Source organism: Scyliorhinus canicula, chromosome 3 (assembly GCF_902713615.1).
Source record: "Scyliorhinus canicula chromosome 3, sScyCan1.1, whole genome shotgun sequence".
Classification (NCBI taxonomy): Eukaryota; Metazoa; Chordata; class Chondrichthyes; order Carcharhiniformes; family Scyliorhinidae; genus Scyliorhinus; species Scyliorhinus canicula.
Window position 1 is genome coordinate 7,745,369 of NC_052148.1, and position 16,331 is coordinate 7,761,699.

At 52.7% G+C, this 16,331-nt stretch overlaps 1 protein-coding gene across 4 annotated transcripts in view; it reads right to left on the reverse strand.

The window, feature by feature from the left end:
• The window catches only part of LOC119963793 (disintegrin and metalloproteinase domain-containing protein 12-like), a 701,497-nt gene that overhangs the window by 641,886 nt on the left and 43,280 nt on the right, over positions 1-16,331 (reverse strand). For all 4 annotated transcript variants that reach the window (XM_038793080.1, XM_038793079.1, XM_038793078.1 and 1 more), the window contains exon 4: positions 5,868-5,946. In XM_038793080.1, coding sequence (XP_038649008.1) covers positions 5,868-5,946 — 79 coding nt within the window. The remainder of the gene's footprint in view (positions 1-5,867; positions 5,947-16,331) is intronic.

Genomic DNA, 16,331 nt, shown 5'->3' on the forward strand with positions numbered 1-16,331 from the left:
TTGTAGCAACTTCCAGGGTATGTGGAAGATAATGGGCTGGATTCTCTGTTTTAGCAGCTAAGTGCCGGCCGAAAAGGAGAATGTGCGGGTGTTTTACCACGCTAAAATCGGTGATTCCAGGACCGGTGAGGGGCGAGCAGCGGTGCCAGGTGAAACTCCCGGCTCCCTCAGCGGAAACGGCCGGAGAATGGCCGGGTCCCTGGCCGTGCATCCACATGGAGACGGCTTGCTGCAGTCGCTCCGTACAACATGGTGCCGTGTGCGGACCCAGCCTGCCATCCGCGGCCCCACAGCCCACTCCCTGGCCACCCCCACCAGTCCCCCCAGCCCTCATGGAAGCCCCCCCCCCCCCTAGCCACCCCCACCAGTCCCCCCAGCCCTCATGGAAGCCCCCCCCCCCGGCCAGCGGCACAGATCCCGGCCGAGTGTGGCATCGCTGGGCAGAGTCCAGAGCCAGCACACCGGGTTCCCGACCATTCAGACGACACGTCAACCGTGCGATCGGGGACTCGGCACATCGGGGCAGAGCATTGTGGGAAGGCCTGCCGATGATGTGCCAACGCCGTTGCATCAGCGTGCGGCGCGCGACGTGATGACCCCATTTCCGAGGGGGCAGGGCATGGTTGACCGGCGTCAAACCGTCACCGGCCCCGATATGGGCATCGGAATGGATTCTCCGCCCAATCACCGATTCCGATATCGGTGTCGGACAACGGAGAATCCCGCTCAAGGAGTTCCGGTGATTTCAGGCCAGCTGCATATTGAGAGAGTGGCACCTTTCCTGTTGATGAATTGGTGTGAGGGCAGTCAATAGAACACCGTGCCCGAAGGAATCTGACATCACAGAACGAAATGCCCAGCGTTCTGGCAGCCTGACTGGCTGCATCTCGAGAGGATTGCACATAATGGTGTGTCTAGGTAAGTGGCCCCTCCCATGATGCTCCACCTCCCATGATGCTCCACCTCCCATGATGATCCACCTCCCATGATGCACCACCTCCCATGATGCTCCACCTCCCATGATGCACCACCTCCCATGATGTTCCCTCTCCCCTGATGCTCCACAAACCTGTGATACTCCGCCTCTCCCGTGATGCTCCACCCTCCTGTGATGCTCCGCCCCCCTGTGATGCTCCGCCCCTCCTGTGATGCTCCGCCCCTCCTGTGATACTCTGCTTCTCCCGTGATGCTCCACCCTCCTGTGATGCTCCACCCCCCTGTGATGCTCCGCCCCTCCTGTGATGCTCCGCCCCTCCTGTGATGCTCCGCCCCTCCCGTGATGCTCCGCCCCTCCCCTGATGCTCCGCCCCTCCCGTGATGCTCCGCCCCTCCCGTGATGCTCCGTCCCTCCTGTGATGCTCTGCCCCTCCTGTGATGCTCCGCCCCTCCTGTGATGCTTCGCCCCTCCCGTGATGCTCCACCCCTCCCGTGATGCTCCACCCCTCCTGTGATGCTCCGCCCCTCCTGTGATGCTCTGCCCCTCCTGTGATGCTCCGCCCCTCCTGTGATGCTCCGCCCCTCCTGTGATGCTCCGCCCCTCCTGTGATGCTCCACCCACCTGTGATGCTCCACCCTCCCATGATGCTCCACACCTCCTGTGATGCTCCGCCCACCTGTGATGCTCTGCCCCTCCCATGATGCTCCACCCTCCTGTGATGCTCCACCCCTCCCATGATGCTCCACACCTGTGATGCTCCGCCCTCCTGTGATGCTCCACCCACCTGTGATGCTCTGCCCCTCCTGTGATGCTCCACCCCTCCTGTGATGCTCCGCCCACTTGTGATGCTCCGCCCTCCTGAGATGCTCTACCCCTCCTGTGATGCTCCGCCCTCCTTTGGTACAAGGTGTAGGCCGCTGGCTGCCCACTCTGCTGCCCACTCTGCTGACTGCTCTGGTCATTTGGGAGCCCACCCATGCTGCCCCTCTGGAAACCCTCAGACCCCTGCTGAGCCGTCATCGGGTTGGGCATGGCCCAGCTCAATCAGTGACACACCAGGTGCTGCCACTCCTCAGTTCACCCATCAGAAACTCAGCCCCACTGCAGGGGAAGCAGGGGAATAGCAGAACTCACCCCAAAGGGGGCCTGCACCGTGGCATTCAGCACCCTCCACCCTCCCTGGCACCCTCCCTGGCACCCTCCACCCTCCCTGGCACCCTCCCTGGCACACTCCCTGGCACCCTCCCTGGCACCCTCCCTGGCACCCTCCCTGACACACTGCCTCTCTCAGGGCGGAGGCCGCACCAGTGACCCAATCTGCCAGTCCACCCCTCAGGAGCACCAGCCGTAAAGTTTATTTATTCCAATCAATGGGATCTTATTCACTCAGTAAGTATCTTGAATCTCAAACTTTATTAAATTTAAACAAAATGTTATTTGTCCCTCACAAAATATCCTCCAATGGAGGGTGGAGGGTGCAGGGATTGAGGGCGGCAGTGGAGGGGTGTGAAGGGGGATTGGGCAGGGGGGGGGGGGGGGGGTGTTATTGCTGTCTGTACCACGCGTCCCTGTGTCTCTTCTGTTGGATTGTACAGGGTGAAGGGGGATTGTACAGAGTGAAGGGGGATTGGGGGGGGGGGGGATTGTACAGGGTGAAGGGGGATTGGGGGGGGGGGATTGTACAGGGTGAAGGGGGATTGTACAGGGTGAAGGGAGATTGTACAGGGTGAAGGGGGATTGTACAGGGTGAAGGGGGATTGGGCGGGGGGGGGATTGTACAGGGGGATTGGGGGGGGATTGTACAGGGTGAAGGGGGATTGTACAGGGTGAAGGGGGATTGTACAGGGTGAAGGGGGATTGTACAGGGTGAAGGGGGATTGGGCGGGGGGGGGATTGTACAGGGTGAAGGGAGATTGTACAGGGTGAAGGGGGATTGGGCGGGGGGGGGATTGTACAGGGTGAAGGGGGATTGGGGGGGGGATTGTACAGGGTGAAGGGGGATTGGGTGGGGGGGGGATTGTACAGGGTGAAGGGGGATTGTACAGGGTGAAGGGGGATTGGGTGGGGGGGGATTGTACAGGGTGAAGGGGGATTGGGCGGTGGGGGGGGGGATTGTACAGGGTGAAGGGGGATTGGGCGGGGGGGGGGATTGTACAGGGTGAAGGGGGGTTGGGCGGGGGGGGGATTGGGCGGGGGGGGGATTGTACAGGGTGAAGGGGGATTGGGCGGGGGGATTGTACAGGGTGAAGGGGGATTGGGCGGGGGGGGGATAGTACAGGGTGAAGGGGGATTGTACAGGGTGAAGGGGGATTGGGCGGGGGGGGGGATTGTACAGGGTGAAGGGGGATTGTACACGGTAAAGGGGGATTGTACAGGGTGAAGGGGGATTGTACAGGGTGAAGGGGGATTGGGCGGGGGGGGGATTGTACAGGGTGAAGGGGGATTGTACAGGGTGAAGGGGGATTGGGCGGGGGGGGGATTGTACAGGGTGAAGGGGGATTGGGCGGGGGGGGGATTGTACAGGGTGAAGGGGGATTGGGCGGGGGGGGGATTGTACAGGGTGAAGGGGGATTGTACAGGGTGAAGGGGGATTGGGCGGGGGGGGGGGATTGTACAGGGTGAAGGGGGATTGTACAGGGTGAAGGGGGATTGTACAGGGTGAAGGGGGATTGTACAGGGTGAAGGGGGATTGGGCGGGGGGGGGATTGTACAGGGTGAAGGGGGATTGTACAGGGTGAAGGGGGATTGGGCGGGGGGGGATTGTACAGGGTGAAGGGGGATTGTACAGGATGAAGGGGGATTGTACAGGGTGAAGGGGGATTGTACAGGGTGAAGGGGGATTGTACAGGGTGAAGGGGGATTGTACAGGGTGAAGGGGGATTGTACAGGGTGAAGGGGGATTGGGCGGGGGGGGGGGATTGTACAGGGTGAAGGGGGATTGTACAGGGTGAAGGGGGATTGGGCGGGGGGGGATTGTACAGGGTGAAGGGGGATCGGGGGGGGGATTGTACAGGGTGAAGGGGGATTGGGCGGCGGGGGGATTGTACAGGGTGAAGGGGGATTGTACAGGGTGAAGGGGGATTGTACAGGGTGAAGGGGGATTGTACAGGGTGAAGGGGGATTGTACAGGGTGAAGGGGGATTGTACAGGGTGAAGGGGGATTGGGCGGGGGGGGGGGATTGTACAGGGTGAAGGGGGATTGTACAGGGTGAAGGGGGATTGGGCGGGGGGGGATTGTACAGGGTGAAGGGGGATCGGGGGGGGGATTGTACAGGGTGAAGGGGGATTGGGCGGCGGGGGGATTGTACAGGGTGAAGGGGGATTGTACAGGGTGAAGGGGGATTGGGCGGGGGGGGGGATTGTACAGGGTGAAAGGGGATTGTACAGGGTGAAGGGGGATTGGGCGGGGGGGGATTGTACAGGGTGAAGGGGGATTGGGCGGGGGGGGATTGTACAGGGTGAAGGGGGATTGTACAGGGTGAAGGGGGATTGTACAGGGTGAGGGGGGATTGGGCGGGGGGGGGATTGTACAGGGTGAAGGGGGATTGTACAGGGTGAAGGGGATCGGGGGGGGATTGTACAGGGTGAAGGGGTATTGGGCGGGGGGGGGGGGATTATACAGGGTGAAGGGGGATTGTACAGGCTGAAGGGGGTGTGGGTGTTGGGAGCCATGGCCGGGATTCTCCCTTTTGGGGACTAAGACCCCACGTCCGCAGGAAAATGGGTGAGAATCACTCCGGACTTTTTCCTCGCAAGCGGGTCCGTGCAGGCGCGCGGCGACCCAACTCGCGCAGGCGTCACCAACATGGCGGAGCCGCATAGCGGGCCTGTACGGAGGAAGGTAGGTCCCTACCAGATCCCGATGCCCCCCTGATTGCAGGCCTGGCCAACATTGAGGCCTCCCCCCGGACTCAGATTCTCTCCCGCTCCCCCCCCACCAGGATCGCCACCGCGGGGGGTGGGTCCTATTTTCCGGGTGGCACCAGATGTAAACCATGCTAGCGGGAGTTCAGCTGGTCGCCCGCGGGGAATCAGCGGCCCCGACTGGCACCGCCTAGGAGCGGTATAACGGGAATCTCGCGCACCTCCGGCAATTCTCCGACCCGGTGCGGGATCGGAGAATCCCGGCCTAAAACATTCATTTGTGTTGTTTTATTTATTGTTCCGAATTAAATGTTCTCAGCCACAGAGACACACCTCGAAATGGGCCAGCCTCTGTTTCTGGGCCTTTCCCATCTCTGGCCTTCCTCCAAAGACACGTCACCAGCTCATTGCCTCCTTACAAAAAAATAGGGGAGTGGGTAAGTCCAGGGTTTTGGGGGGAATTCAAGGGATGAGGCTGGGCCAGCATCTAGTGCCCTTATTGCCCTTGAACTGAGTGACTTGCTGGGCATTTCAGGGGGCATTTGAAAGTCACCCACGTTGCTGTGGGTCTGGAGTCACACGTAGGCCAGACCGGGTAAGGACGGCAGATTTCCTTCCTAAGGGAATTAGTGAACCAGATGGGTTTTTTACGACAAGCGACAATGATTTCATGGTCATTATCAGACTTTTAATCCAGATATTTTTATTGAAATCAAATTTCACCATCTACCGTAGTGGGAATCGAACCTGGGTCCCCAAAGCACGACGCTGGGTCTCTGGAATACAGGTCCAGTGACAATGCAACCACGCCACCGGGCCCCCTAAATGCTTGGGGTTTGGATCACAGGGTAAGGAAAATTCACAATATATCTCTCAGCAACACTCCAGGAATCAGCGGCAGGCCTGACAGCTAAAGAGTGGAACAGGACAGGACTGACCCTGATACCCGAGACGTTTTACATAACTAACACCCACCAGAGGGGTGGGGAGGAACTATCAGACTGAAATAAATACTCCGTCAGTATATTTAAGCCAGTTTGATCTCAGTTTGGAATATATAACTCACCAGTTTCGCACCCTTCTCTGTCAGCAAAGTCCCATTTGAGCTATAGTATGATTTCTGGAACTCTCTCGGCTCAAGGACACTGCGGGAAAAGAACAAAAAGTGACAACTTCTGTCCAAGCTGAGAGCAGCATTTATACATTTCAGAATTGAACTTTTAGTTTCGGAGCGAGATTTAGAACATAGAACAGTACAGCACAGAACAGGCCCTTCGGCCCTCGATGTTGTGCCGAGCAATGATCACCCTACTCAAACCCACGTATCCACCCTATACCCGTAACCCAACCCCTTAACCTTACTTTTTAGTACACTACGGGCAATTTATCATGGCCAATCCACCTAACCCACACATCTTTGGACTGTGGGAGGAAACCGGAGCACCCGGAGGAAACCCACGCACACACGGGGAGGACGTGCAGACTCCACACAGACAGTGACCCAGCCGGGAATCGAACCTGGGATCCTGGAGCTGTGAAGCATTTATGCTAACCACCATGCTGCGGTGCTGCCCCCTTTTGTAGAGATGTGGGAGTTTCTGACCAAAGGACGGATATTTAAAAGGTTTGAGTGTTGCCACCTTAAGAGGTCAGAGTTCAAAGCGTAAGATCATGAAGGTCAAAGGCCTTTCTCTAGGCTTCATAATGGCGCCAACATATTTGGGAGCATTCTCCTCTCATTGTTAGAATTTATTTTATTCTCTCACGCCATGTGACCATGTCTAGCAAGATCAATGCTTGTTCCCCATCCCTAATTGTCCTTTAACTGAGCGGTTTTTAATGACTGGTTTAGCACAGTGGGCTAAACAGCTGGCTTGTACTGCAGAACAATTCCGCGGGTTCAATTCCCGTACCAGCCTCCCCAATCAGGCACCGGAATATGGTAACTAGGGGATTTTCACAGTAACTTCACTGAACCCTACCTGTGACAATAAGTGATTATTATTAATCAGATGACAGTCAATCACATTGATGAGAGTCTGGAGTCACATAGAAATGTAGAAATATGGCTATTGGAGCAGAGGTAAGTCATTTGGCCCTTCGAGCCTTTCTGCCATTCAATCAGATCATGGCTGATTTCCTCATATCCACCTTCCTGCCTCTTCCCCATATCCCTTCAACCTGCTTATTCATCAAAAATATGTCTATCTCCTTTGTGAAGCCATTTAATGACTCAGATTCCACCGCACTATGGGGCCGTGAGTTCCACAAATTCACCACCCTCTGCGAGAAGTAGTTCCTCCTCATCTCAGTTTTACATCTACCGCCTCTCAACCTGTATCCGTGACCTCTCATTCTAGATTGCGCCACAAGGGGGAATATTTGGTCTGCATTTACTTTATCAATCCCTCTTAGTATTTTATATACCTCGATCAGCTCCCCTCTCATCCTTCTAAACATCCAGCGTGTTTAAACCCAAACTATGTCAGCCAGGGATCAATCTGGTGAATCTCCTCGGAACTGCCTCCAATGTGGTGAACCTCCTCGGAACTGCCTCCAATGTGGTGAACCTCCTCGGAACTGCCTCCAATGTGGTGAACCTCCTCGGAACTGCCTCCAATGTGGCGAACCTCCTCGGAACTGCCTCCAATGTGGTGAACCTCCTCGGAACTGCCTCCAATCTGGTGAATCTCCTCGGAACTGCCTCCAATGTGGCGAACCTCCTCGGAACTGCCTCCAATGCCCCCACATCCTTCTTCAAATAAGGAGGCCAAACCTGGACACAATACTCCAGATGTGGTCCCACCAACACCCTATACAATTGCATCAATTCTGAAATGAAAATCGCTTATTGTCACGAGTAGGCTTCAATGAAGTTACTGTGAAAAGCCCCTAGTCACCACATTCCGGCGCCTGTTCGGGGAGGCTGGTACGGGAATTGAACCGTGCTGCTGGCCTGCCTTGGTCTGCTTTCAGAGCCAGCGATTTAGCCCAGTGTGCTAAACCAGCCCCTATTCTTGTCTATATTTAAACTCCAGTCCTTTTGCAATAAATGCTAACTTTCCATTTGCCTTTTTAATTTGCTGTACCTGCATACCGACTTTCTGTGATTCATGAACAAAGACACCCAGATCCCTCTACTCAGATGTACTTTCAATCTGCTTTCCATTCAGGTAATAATTTGCCTTTCTATTTTTTTGGGCCAAAATGGATAATTTTACTTTTATCCACATTAAACTCTATCTGCAAAATGTTGGCCCAATATCTATATCAGAGAATCATAGAATTTACAGTGCAGAAGGAGGCCATTCGGCCAATCGAGTCTGCACCAGCCCTTGGAAAGAGCACCCTACCTTAGCCCACACCCCCACCCCCACCCTATCCACGTAACCCAACCTAACCTTTTTGGTCACTAAGGGCAATTTATCATGGCCAATCCACCTAAGCTGCACATCTTTGGACTGTGGGAGGAAACCGGAGCACCCGGAGGAAACCCATGCAGACACGGGGAGGATGTGCAGACTCCGCACAGTTAGTGATCTAGCGGGGAATTGAACCTGGGACCCTGGAGCTGTGAAGCAACTGCCGTGCTACCGTGCCCCCCCCCCCCCCCCCCGGTCATCTGTAAAATCTGTATCTCCTCCACTGCCTGATCTAACACCTAATTTTGTTGCTGTCCCTGCTTGCAGATTATTTATGTAGCTTGTAAACAGTTGAGGTCCGAGGACTGATCCCTGTGGCTGTGGTTACAGTGCACCAGCCAGGAGCCATTGATCCCAATCCTCTGCTTTCTGTCAGTCAGCCAATCCTCAATCCAATCTAGTACTCTACCCCCAATCCCCTGCAATCTCTCCTTCTGGATCAGCCTTTTATGCTGCACCTTGTCAAAAGCCTTCTGGAAGTTTAGGTATACCACATCCACAGGTTCCCCATTATCCACCCTGCTGTTTATGTCCTCAAAGAACTCAAGCAAGTTTACCAAGCATGACGTACTCTTCATAAAACCACGCTGACAATGGTGGATTGAGCTTTGTCTTTCCAAATGTTCAGTCATCTCCTCCTTCATGATTAATTCCAGCAGCTTCCCCACCACGGAGGTCAAGCTAACCGGTCTATAGCTTCCTACTTTTTGACTCGCTCCCTTTTTGAATCAGGGCATGACATTAGTGTGTTTCCAATCCACTGGGACCCTTCCAGAATCCAGGGAATTCTGAAATATCATAACCAATAACTCTGCTGCCACCTCCCTTAATACCCTCAGGTGCAGGCCATCAGGTCCCGGAGACTTATCTGCCCTTAATCCCATCAGTTTATTCAATACCATTTCCCTAGTGATGGTTATTGTACCAGGTTCCTCTGCATTAATTGCAGTTTTGGTAATTTTTTATTATCTTCTACCCTGAAGACAGAGGCAAAATATTGGTTCAGTGCCTCCGCCATCTATTTTTAAAAATGTGTCCATGGGATGTGGGCATCGCTGGCTGGTCCATCATTTATTGTCCAACCCTGAGGGCATTTAAGAGTCAAGCACATTGCTGTGGGTCTGGAGTCACATGTAGGCCAGACCAGGTAAGGACGGCAGATTTCCTTCCCTAAAGGACATTAGTGAACCAGATGGTTTTTTTGACAATTGACAATAGTTTCATGGTCATTTTTGAGACTTTTACTTCCAGATTTTCATTGCATTCAAATTTTGCCATCTGCCAGAACGGGATTCGACCGTGGGTCCCCAAAGCGTGATTCTGGGTCTCTGGGTTACTAGTCCAGAGAAAACAGCACTGCACCACTGCCTCACCAAATGTGTTTCCCATTATTGCATCACCAGTATCGTCCTCTCAAGGGCCAATATAATTACCTCTGCCCAACGCTAAAACTCTAACATCCTGGCACTCCGACGTCTCTCGCTCAATCTGAATTTGAAATCCTACCATGCTGTGATCACTCCTTCCAAGAGGATCCTTAACAACAAGACTATTTATCAACCCTTCTTTCTTACATAATGCTAAATCTAAAATAGCCGGCTCCCTGGCTGGCTCCATACATATTGCTCTGATAAACACTCAGAGATCCCTCATACATTCATGAAATCTCCCTCGAGGCTACCTTGCCAATTTGATGAATTCAGTTAATATGCATATTAAAATCACCCAGGATTACCGTTACGCCGGTCTCATAAACCCTCATTGTTTTCTGGTTTATACCAGTACTGGGGCTGTAAATTATTCCTATCAAGACTTTTTATCCCTTGTTTTTTATTTCCACCCAGATTAATTCAACATCTTGGCCCTTGGTGTCAATATCATTTCTTAATACAGCCTCGCTGTCATCTTTAACCAATAAAGCAACTCCAGCCTGCCTATCCTTTGGGAATGCTGAGTATACTTGGACATTCAACTCCCAGTCTCTGTGCTCCTGTAACCATGTTTCAGTAATCCCCGCCAAATCATATCCATTTGTCTCTATGCTGTCAGCTCATTGACCTTATTCCCATCACTACGTGTATTTAGGGACAAAGTTTTAAAATGTGTTCTGCTAATTTATTTTTCCCTTGCAGGATTGTCTCATGCACGACACATTCTGACCTCCTTTGTTAATGTCTGATAACAGCCTCATCCCCAACTTTTTCAACAGTCGTCTTACATTTTGATTTTTTACATTTCCTATCTCCTCGGTAGATGTTAGACTGGCCCTGCCTGTCCATCCTATTAACCTTTACCTTCTCTTCACATGCTGACCTGCTCCTTTGGTTCCTATTAACCATTCTACCTCATTCCCTTCCCCTGCATTTGCTAGTTTAAAGTCCCTGTGACCAGCCTATTTACCCTGTCAGCTGGAACATTGGTCCCAGATGGGGTCAGGTGGAGACCGTCCCAACGATACAGATTCCTTCCTGTCCCAATACTGATGGAAGTTCCCCATGAAATGGAGCCACCCTTCCCTGCATTCTCCTTTAGCCACGTGTTTACTTCCCTACGTTTCCCATCCCTGTGCCAATTTGCAGGTGGCTCAGGTAGTAATCCAGAGATTATAACCCTTGAGGATTTGTTCTTTAATTTGGTTCTCAGCTCCCAATAATCACCCAACAGGTCCTCTTTCCTAGTTTTGCCAATGTGGACCACAACAACTGGATCCTCCCCCTCCCACTCCAATATCCTTTCCAGTCGGTTAGAGATGTCTCTCACCCTGGCACTGGGCAGGCAACATAGCATGGGGGACTCTCGATTCTGCTTACAAAGGATGATATCTGTCCCCGAATTATAGAATCCCCTACAACTACCAGTTGTCTTTTTGCTCCTCCTGCTTGAATGGCCTCCTGTACCATGGTGCAGTGATCGGCTAGCTCATCTTCCCGAGAGCCTTTTCCTCATCCAGACAGGGAGCAATTACCTCGTCCCTGTTGAACAAGGATAGCGCTGAGGCTCCTCGGTTCCTGAATTCAGGATCCCTCTACCTGCCTCACTCACAGTCACACGCTGTGTCCCTGACCACTGTCTGAATTTCAGGTTCTTAACTAAGGGATGTGACCACCTCCTGAATCAAAGCGTCCAGGTAACTCTCCCCCTACCTGCTGCATCGCAGTGTCTGAAGTTCAGAATCCAGCTCACCAACTCTGAGCTGAAGTTCCTTAAGCAACCAAGACAGAGTCACGGCAGCTCCTAATGGGATTTACCAACTCCCATATCATACAGATACAGCACAGCATCTGCTGAGATCCCACATCATACAGCTGCAACAGAGCGCCTGTCCAGATCCCACATCATACAGCTGCAACACAGCACCTGCCCAGTTCCCACATCATACAGCTACAGCACAGCATCTGCCCAGATCCCACATCATACAGCTACAGCACAGCACCTGCCCAGATCCCACATCATACAGCTACAGCACAGCACCTGCCCAGATCCCACATCATACAGCTGCAACACAGCACCTGCCCAGATCCCACATCATACAGCTACAGCACAGCACCTGCCCAGATCCCACATCATACAGCTACAGCACAGCACCAATCCATATCCCACATCATGCAGCTACAACACAGCACCTGCCCAGATCCCACATCATGCAACTACAGCACAGCGCCTGCCCAGATCCCACATCATACAGCTACAGCACAGTATCTGCCCAGATCCCACATCATACAGCTACAGCACAGCACCTGCCCAGATCTCACATCACACAGCTACAGCACAGCACCTGCCCAGATCCCACATCATACAGCTACAACACAGCATCTGCCCAGATCCCACATCATAGAGCTACAGCACAGCATCTGCCCAGATCCCACATCATACAGCTACAGCACAGCACCTGCCCAGCTCCCACATCATACAGCTACAGCACAGCACCTGCCCAGATCCCACATCATACAGCTACAGCACAGGGCCTGCCCAGCTCCCACATCATACAGCTACAGCACAGCATCTGCCCAGATCCCACATCATACAGCTACAGCACAGCACCTGCCCAGATCCCACATCATACAGCTACAACACAGCATCTGCCCAGTTCCCACATCATACAGCTACAGCACAGCACCTGCTGAGATCCCACATCATACAGCACATCACCTGCCCAGCTCCCACATCATACAGCTACAGCACAGCATCTGCCCAGATCCCACATCATACAGCTACAGCACAGCACCTGCCCAGATCCCACATCATACAGCACAGCATCTGCCCAGATCCCACATCATACAGCTACAGCACAGCACCTGCCCAGATCCCACATCATACAGCTACAGCACAGCACCTACCCAGATCCCACATCATACAGCTACAACACAGCACCTGCCCAGATCCCACATCATACAGCTACAGCACAGCAGCTGCCCAGATCCCACATCATACAGCTACAGCACAGCGCCTGCCCAGATCCCACATCATACAGCTACAGCACAGCACCTGCCCAGATCCCACATCATACAGCTACAACACAGCATCTGCCCAGTTCCCACATCATACAGCTACAGCACAGCACCTGCCCAGATCCCACATCATACAGCACATCACCTGCCCAGCTCCCACATCATACAGCTACAACACAGCACCTGCTGAGATCCCACATCATACAGCTACAGCACAGCACCTGCCCAGATCCCACATCATACAGCTACAGCACAGCGCCTGCCCAGCTCCCACATCATACAGCTACAACACAGCACCTGCCAAGCTCCCACATCATACAGATACAGCACAGCATCTGCCCAGCTCCCACATCATACAGCTACAGCACAGCACCTGCCCAGCTCCCACATCATACAGATACTGCACAGCACCTGCCCAGCTCCCACATCATACAGCTACAGCACAGCGCCTGCCCAGATCCCACATTATACAGCTACAACACAGCACCTGCCCAGATCCCACATCATACAGCTATAGCACAGCACCTGCCCAGATCCCACATCATACAGCTACAACACAGCATCTGCTGAGATCCCACATCATACAGCTACAGCACAGCACCTGCCCAGATCCCACATCATACAGATACAGCACAGCATCTGCCCAGATCCCACATCATACAGCTACAGCACAGCGCCTGCCCAGTTCCCACATCATACAGCTACAGCACAGCATCTGCCCAGTTCCCACATCATACAGCTACAGGACAGCGCCTGCCCAGATCCCACATCATACAGCTACAGCACAGTACCTGCCCAGATCCCACATCATACAGATACTGCACAGCACCTACCCAGATCCCACATCATACAGCTACAGCACAGCACCTGCCCAGATCCCACATCATACAGCACAGCACCTGCTGAGATCCAACATCATACAGCTACAGCACAGCACCTACCCAGATCCCACATCATACAGCTACAGCACAGTACCTGCCCAGATCCCACGTCATACAGATACAGCACAGCACCTATCCAGTTTTCCAGATTTTCAGCTTCAGTGGAATCCTCAACACTAACCTGAGGCGAGATCCTTAATACTCACCCTCTGCCCTCCAAGAATGCTCACTGGAGACTAGGCCACGAATCCCCGAGGCGACTTCCTTAATACTCACCGCTCCGAGGCACCGCACTCCAATACTGCTCCCTGGAGACTAGGCTGTGAATCCCCCAGGGGAGTTTCGTAATACTCAAAATCCGCCCTCCGATACTGGTCACTGGAGACTAGGCCCGAATCCCTGAGCTCAGTTACTTAATACTCACCCTCCGCATCTGCTCCCTGGAGACTGGGCCCGAACCACTGAAGTTAGTTCCTTAATACTCACCACTCCACCCTCCGTGACAGCTCACTGGAGACTAGGCCCTGAATCCCCGAGGTGAGTTAATTTGTACTCACCACTCCGCTCCCCGAGACCGCTCCCTGGAAACAAGCCCTCGGATTCCCGAGATAAGTTACTTTATACCCACCACTCCTCCCAGAAGAGAACGCTCCCTGGAAACAATGCCACACATCCCTGAGGGAAGTTACTTTTATGGTCACCGCTCCACCCTCTGAGACTGCTCTCTGGAGGCTAGGCCCCAAATCCACGAGGTGATTTACTTTATACTCGCAGCTCCGCTCTCCGAGACTGCTCCCTGGAGACTAGGCTGCCAATCCCCGAGGTAAGTTACTTTATACTCACCACTCTGCCCTCCGAGACTGCTCCCTGGAGACTAGGCCATGAATCCCCCAGTGTGTTACTTTATACCCACCGATCCGCCATGATCATAATCAATCACAGAGCAGGCTGGATGGGCCCAATGGCCTCCTCCTGCTCCTATTTTCTCTGTTTCTATGTATGCAATTTAATAATAAATGAAAACATTCTATTAACATTCCTGATGACTTGCTGTACCTGTCTCCCAGCTTTCTGTGATTCATGCACCAGGACACCCAGATCCCTCTGCACCTCAGGGCCCTGCAATCTCTCATTGTTTAAATCATTATCTTCTTTTTTATTCTTCCTGCCAAAATGGACAATTTGACATTTTCCCACATTCCACTTCATTTGCCAAAGTTTCTTCCCACTCACTTACTCAACTTCTGTCAATTTGTGGCCTCTTTATGTCGTCGTCACAACTTACTTTCCGCCCTATCTTTGTCATCAGCAGATTTCGCAACCATCCCTTCAGTCCCATCATCCAAGTTATTGGATCACTGATCCCTGTAGCACACCACTCGTGACATCTTGCCAACTTGATAAAGACCCATTTGTGTTGACTCTCACTTTCCTCCTATCCAACCAATCTGCTATCCATGCCAATATGGTCCCCCCGACATGATGACCTTTTATTTCCCGCAATAACATATCAAACGGCTGCTGGAAATCTAAGTACAGCACATCCACCGCTTTCCCTTTATCTATAGCACATGTGACTCCTTCAAAGAACTCCAATAAATTGGTTAACCCCGATTTCTCTTTCAGAAAACCATGTTGACTCAGCAAAGGGTGTGTCCGACATGCACTCTTTTCAGAACAATAATTTTAATTTTAATCATCTTTATTGTCACATACAGTAGGCTTACATTAACACTGCAATGAAGTTACTGTGAAAATCCACTAGTTGCCACATTCTGGTGCCTGTTCGAGTCACAAAGGGAGAATTCAGAGAGAGAGAGAGAGAGCGAGAGCTTCCCTTTCACCTCCAAGGTCTAAATGGTTCTGTCCACTTCTCCCAAAAAGCATGGCGCAGGAGCCAATCACTGGCCATTGTCAGGCAGAACACTGTCCCTGGCCAACTCTTTCAATTCTGGTTCCTGAGACCCACAGGTGCGCCTGGTGCTGAACGGCGGCAAAGTGGTTCACACTACTGCCTCACTATGCCAGAAACATGGGTTCAATTCCAGCCCTGGGTCACTGTCTGTGTGGAGTTTGCATGTTCTCCCCATGTCCAGGGGTGTGTAGGTTGGTTGGGGTTATCGGATTATGGAGATGGGGGAGGGGGGGGGAGTGGGTCTATGTACGGTGCTCTTTCAGAGGGTCAGTGCAGACCCGATGGGCTGAAAGGCCTCCTTCTGAACTATAGGAATTGTATGATTCTATGCTCCTGGCAAGCTGTCCTGTACTCTTCATTGAACTGGGGTTGACCCCCTGGCTGGGTGGTAATGACAGAGTGGGAGATATGTCAGGCCATAAGGTTACAGATTGTATTTGAATAAAATATTGTTCCTGATGATGGCCCACAGCGCCGCATGGATGTCCCGTCTTAGAGTTGCTGGATCTGCTCGAAGCCGATCCCATTTAGCAAGATAATGGTGCCACAGATGGAGGGTATCCTCAATGTGAAGATGGGTCACCCTGTGCCACCCTCAGTGCTTCCTCCAAATGGTGTTCAACATGGCGGAGAACTGATTGATCAGCTGATGGTGGGCGGTACGTGGGAATCAGCAGGTGGTTTCCTTGCCCATGTTTAACCTGAAGCCATGTGACTTCATGGGATCCAGAGTCCATGTTTGTTTTAAAAGTTTAGAGTACCCAATTCATTTTTTCCAATTAAGGGGCAATTTAGCGTGGCCAATCCACCTACGCTGCACATTTTTGGGTTGTGGGGGCGAAACCCACGCCAACAGGGGGAGAA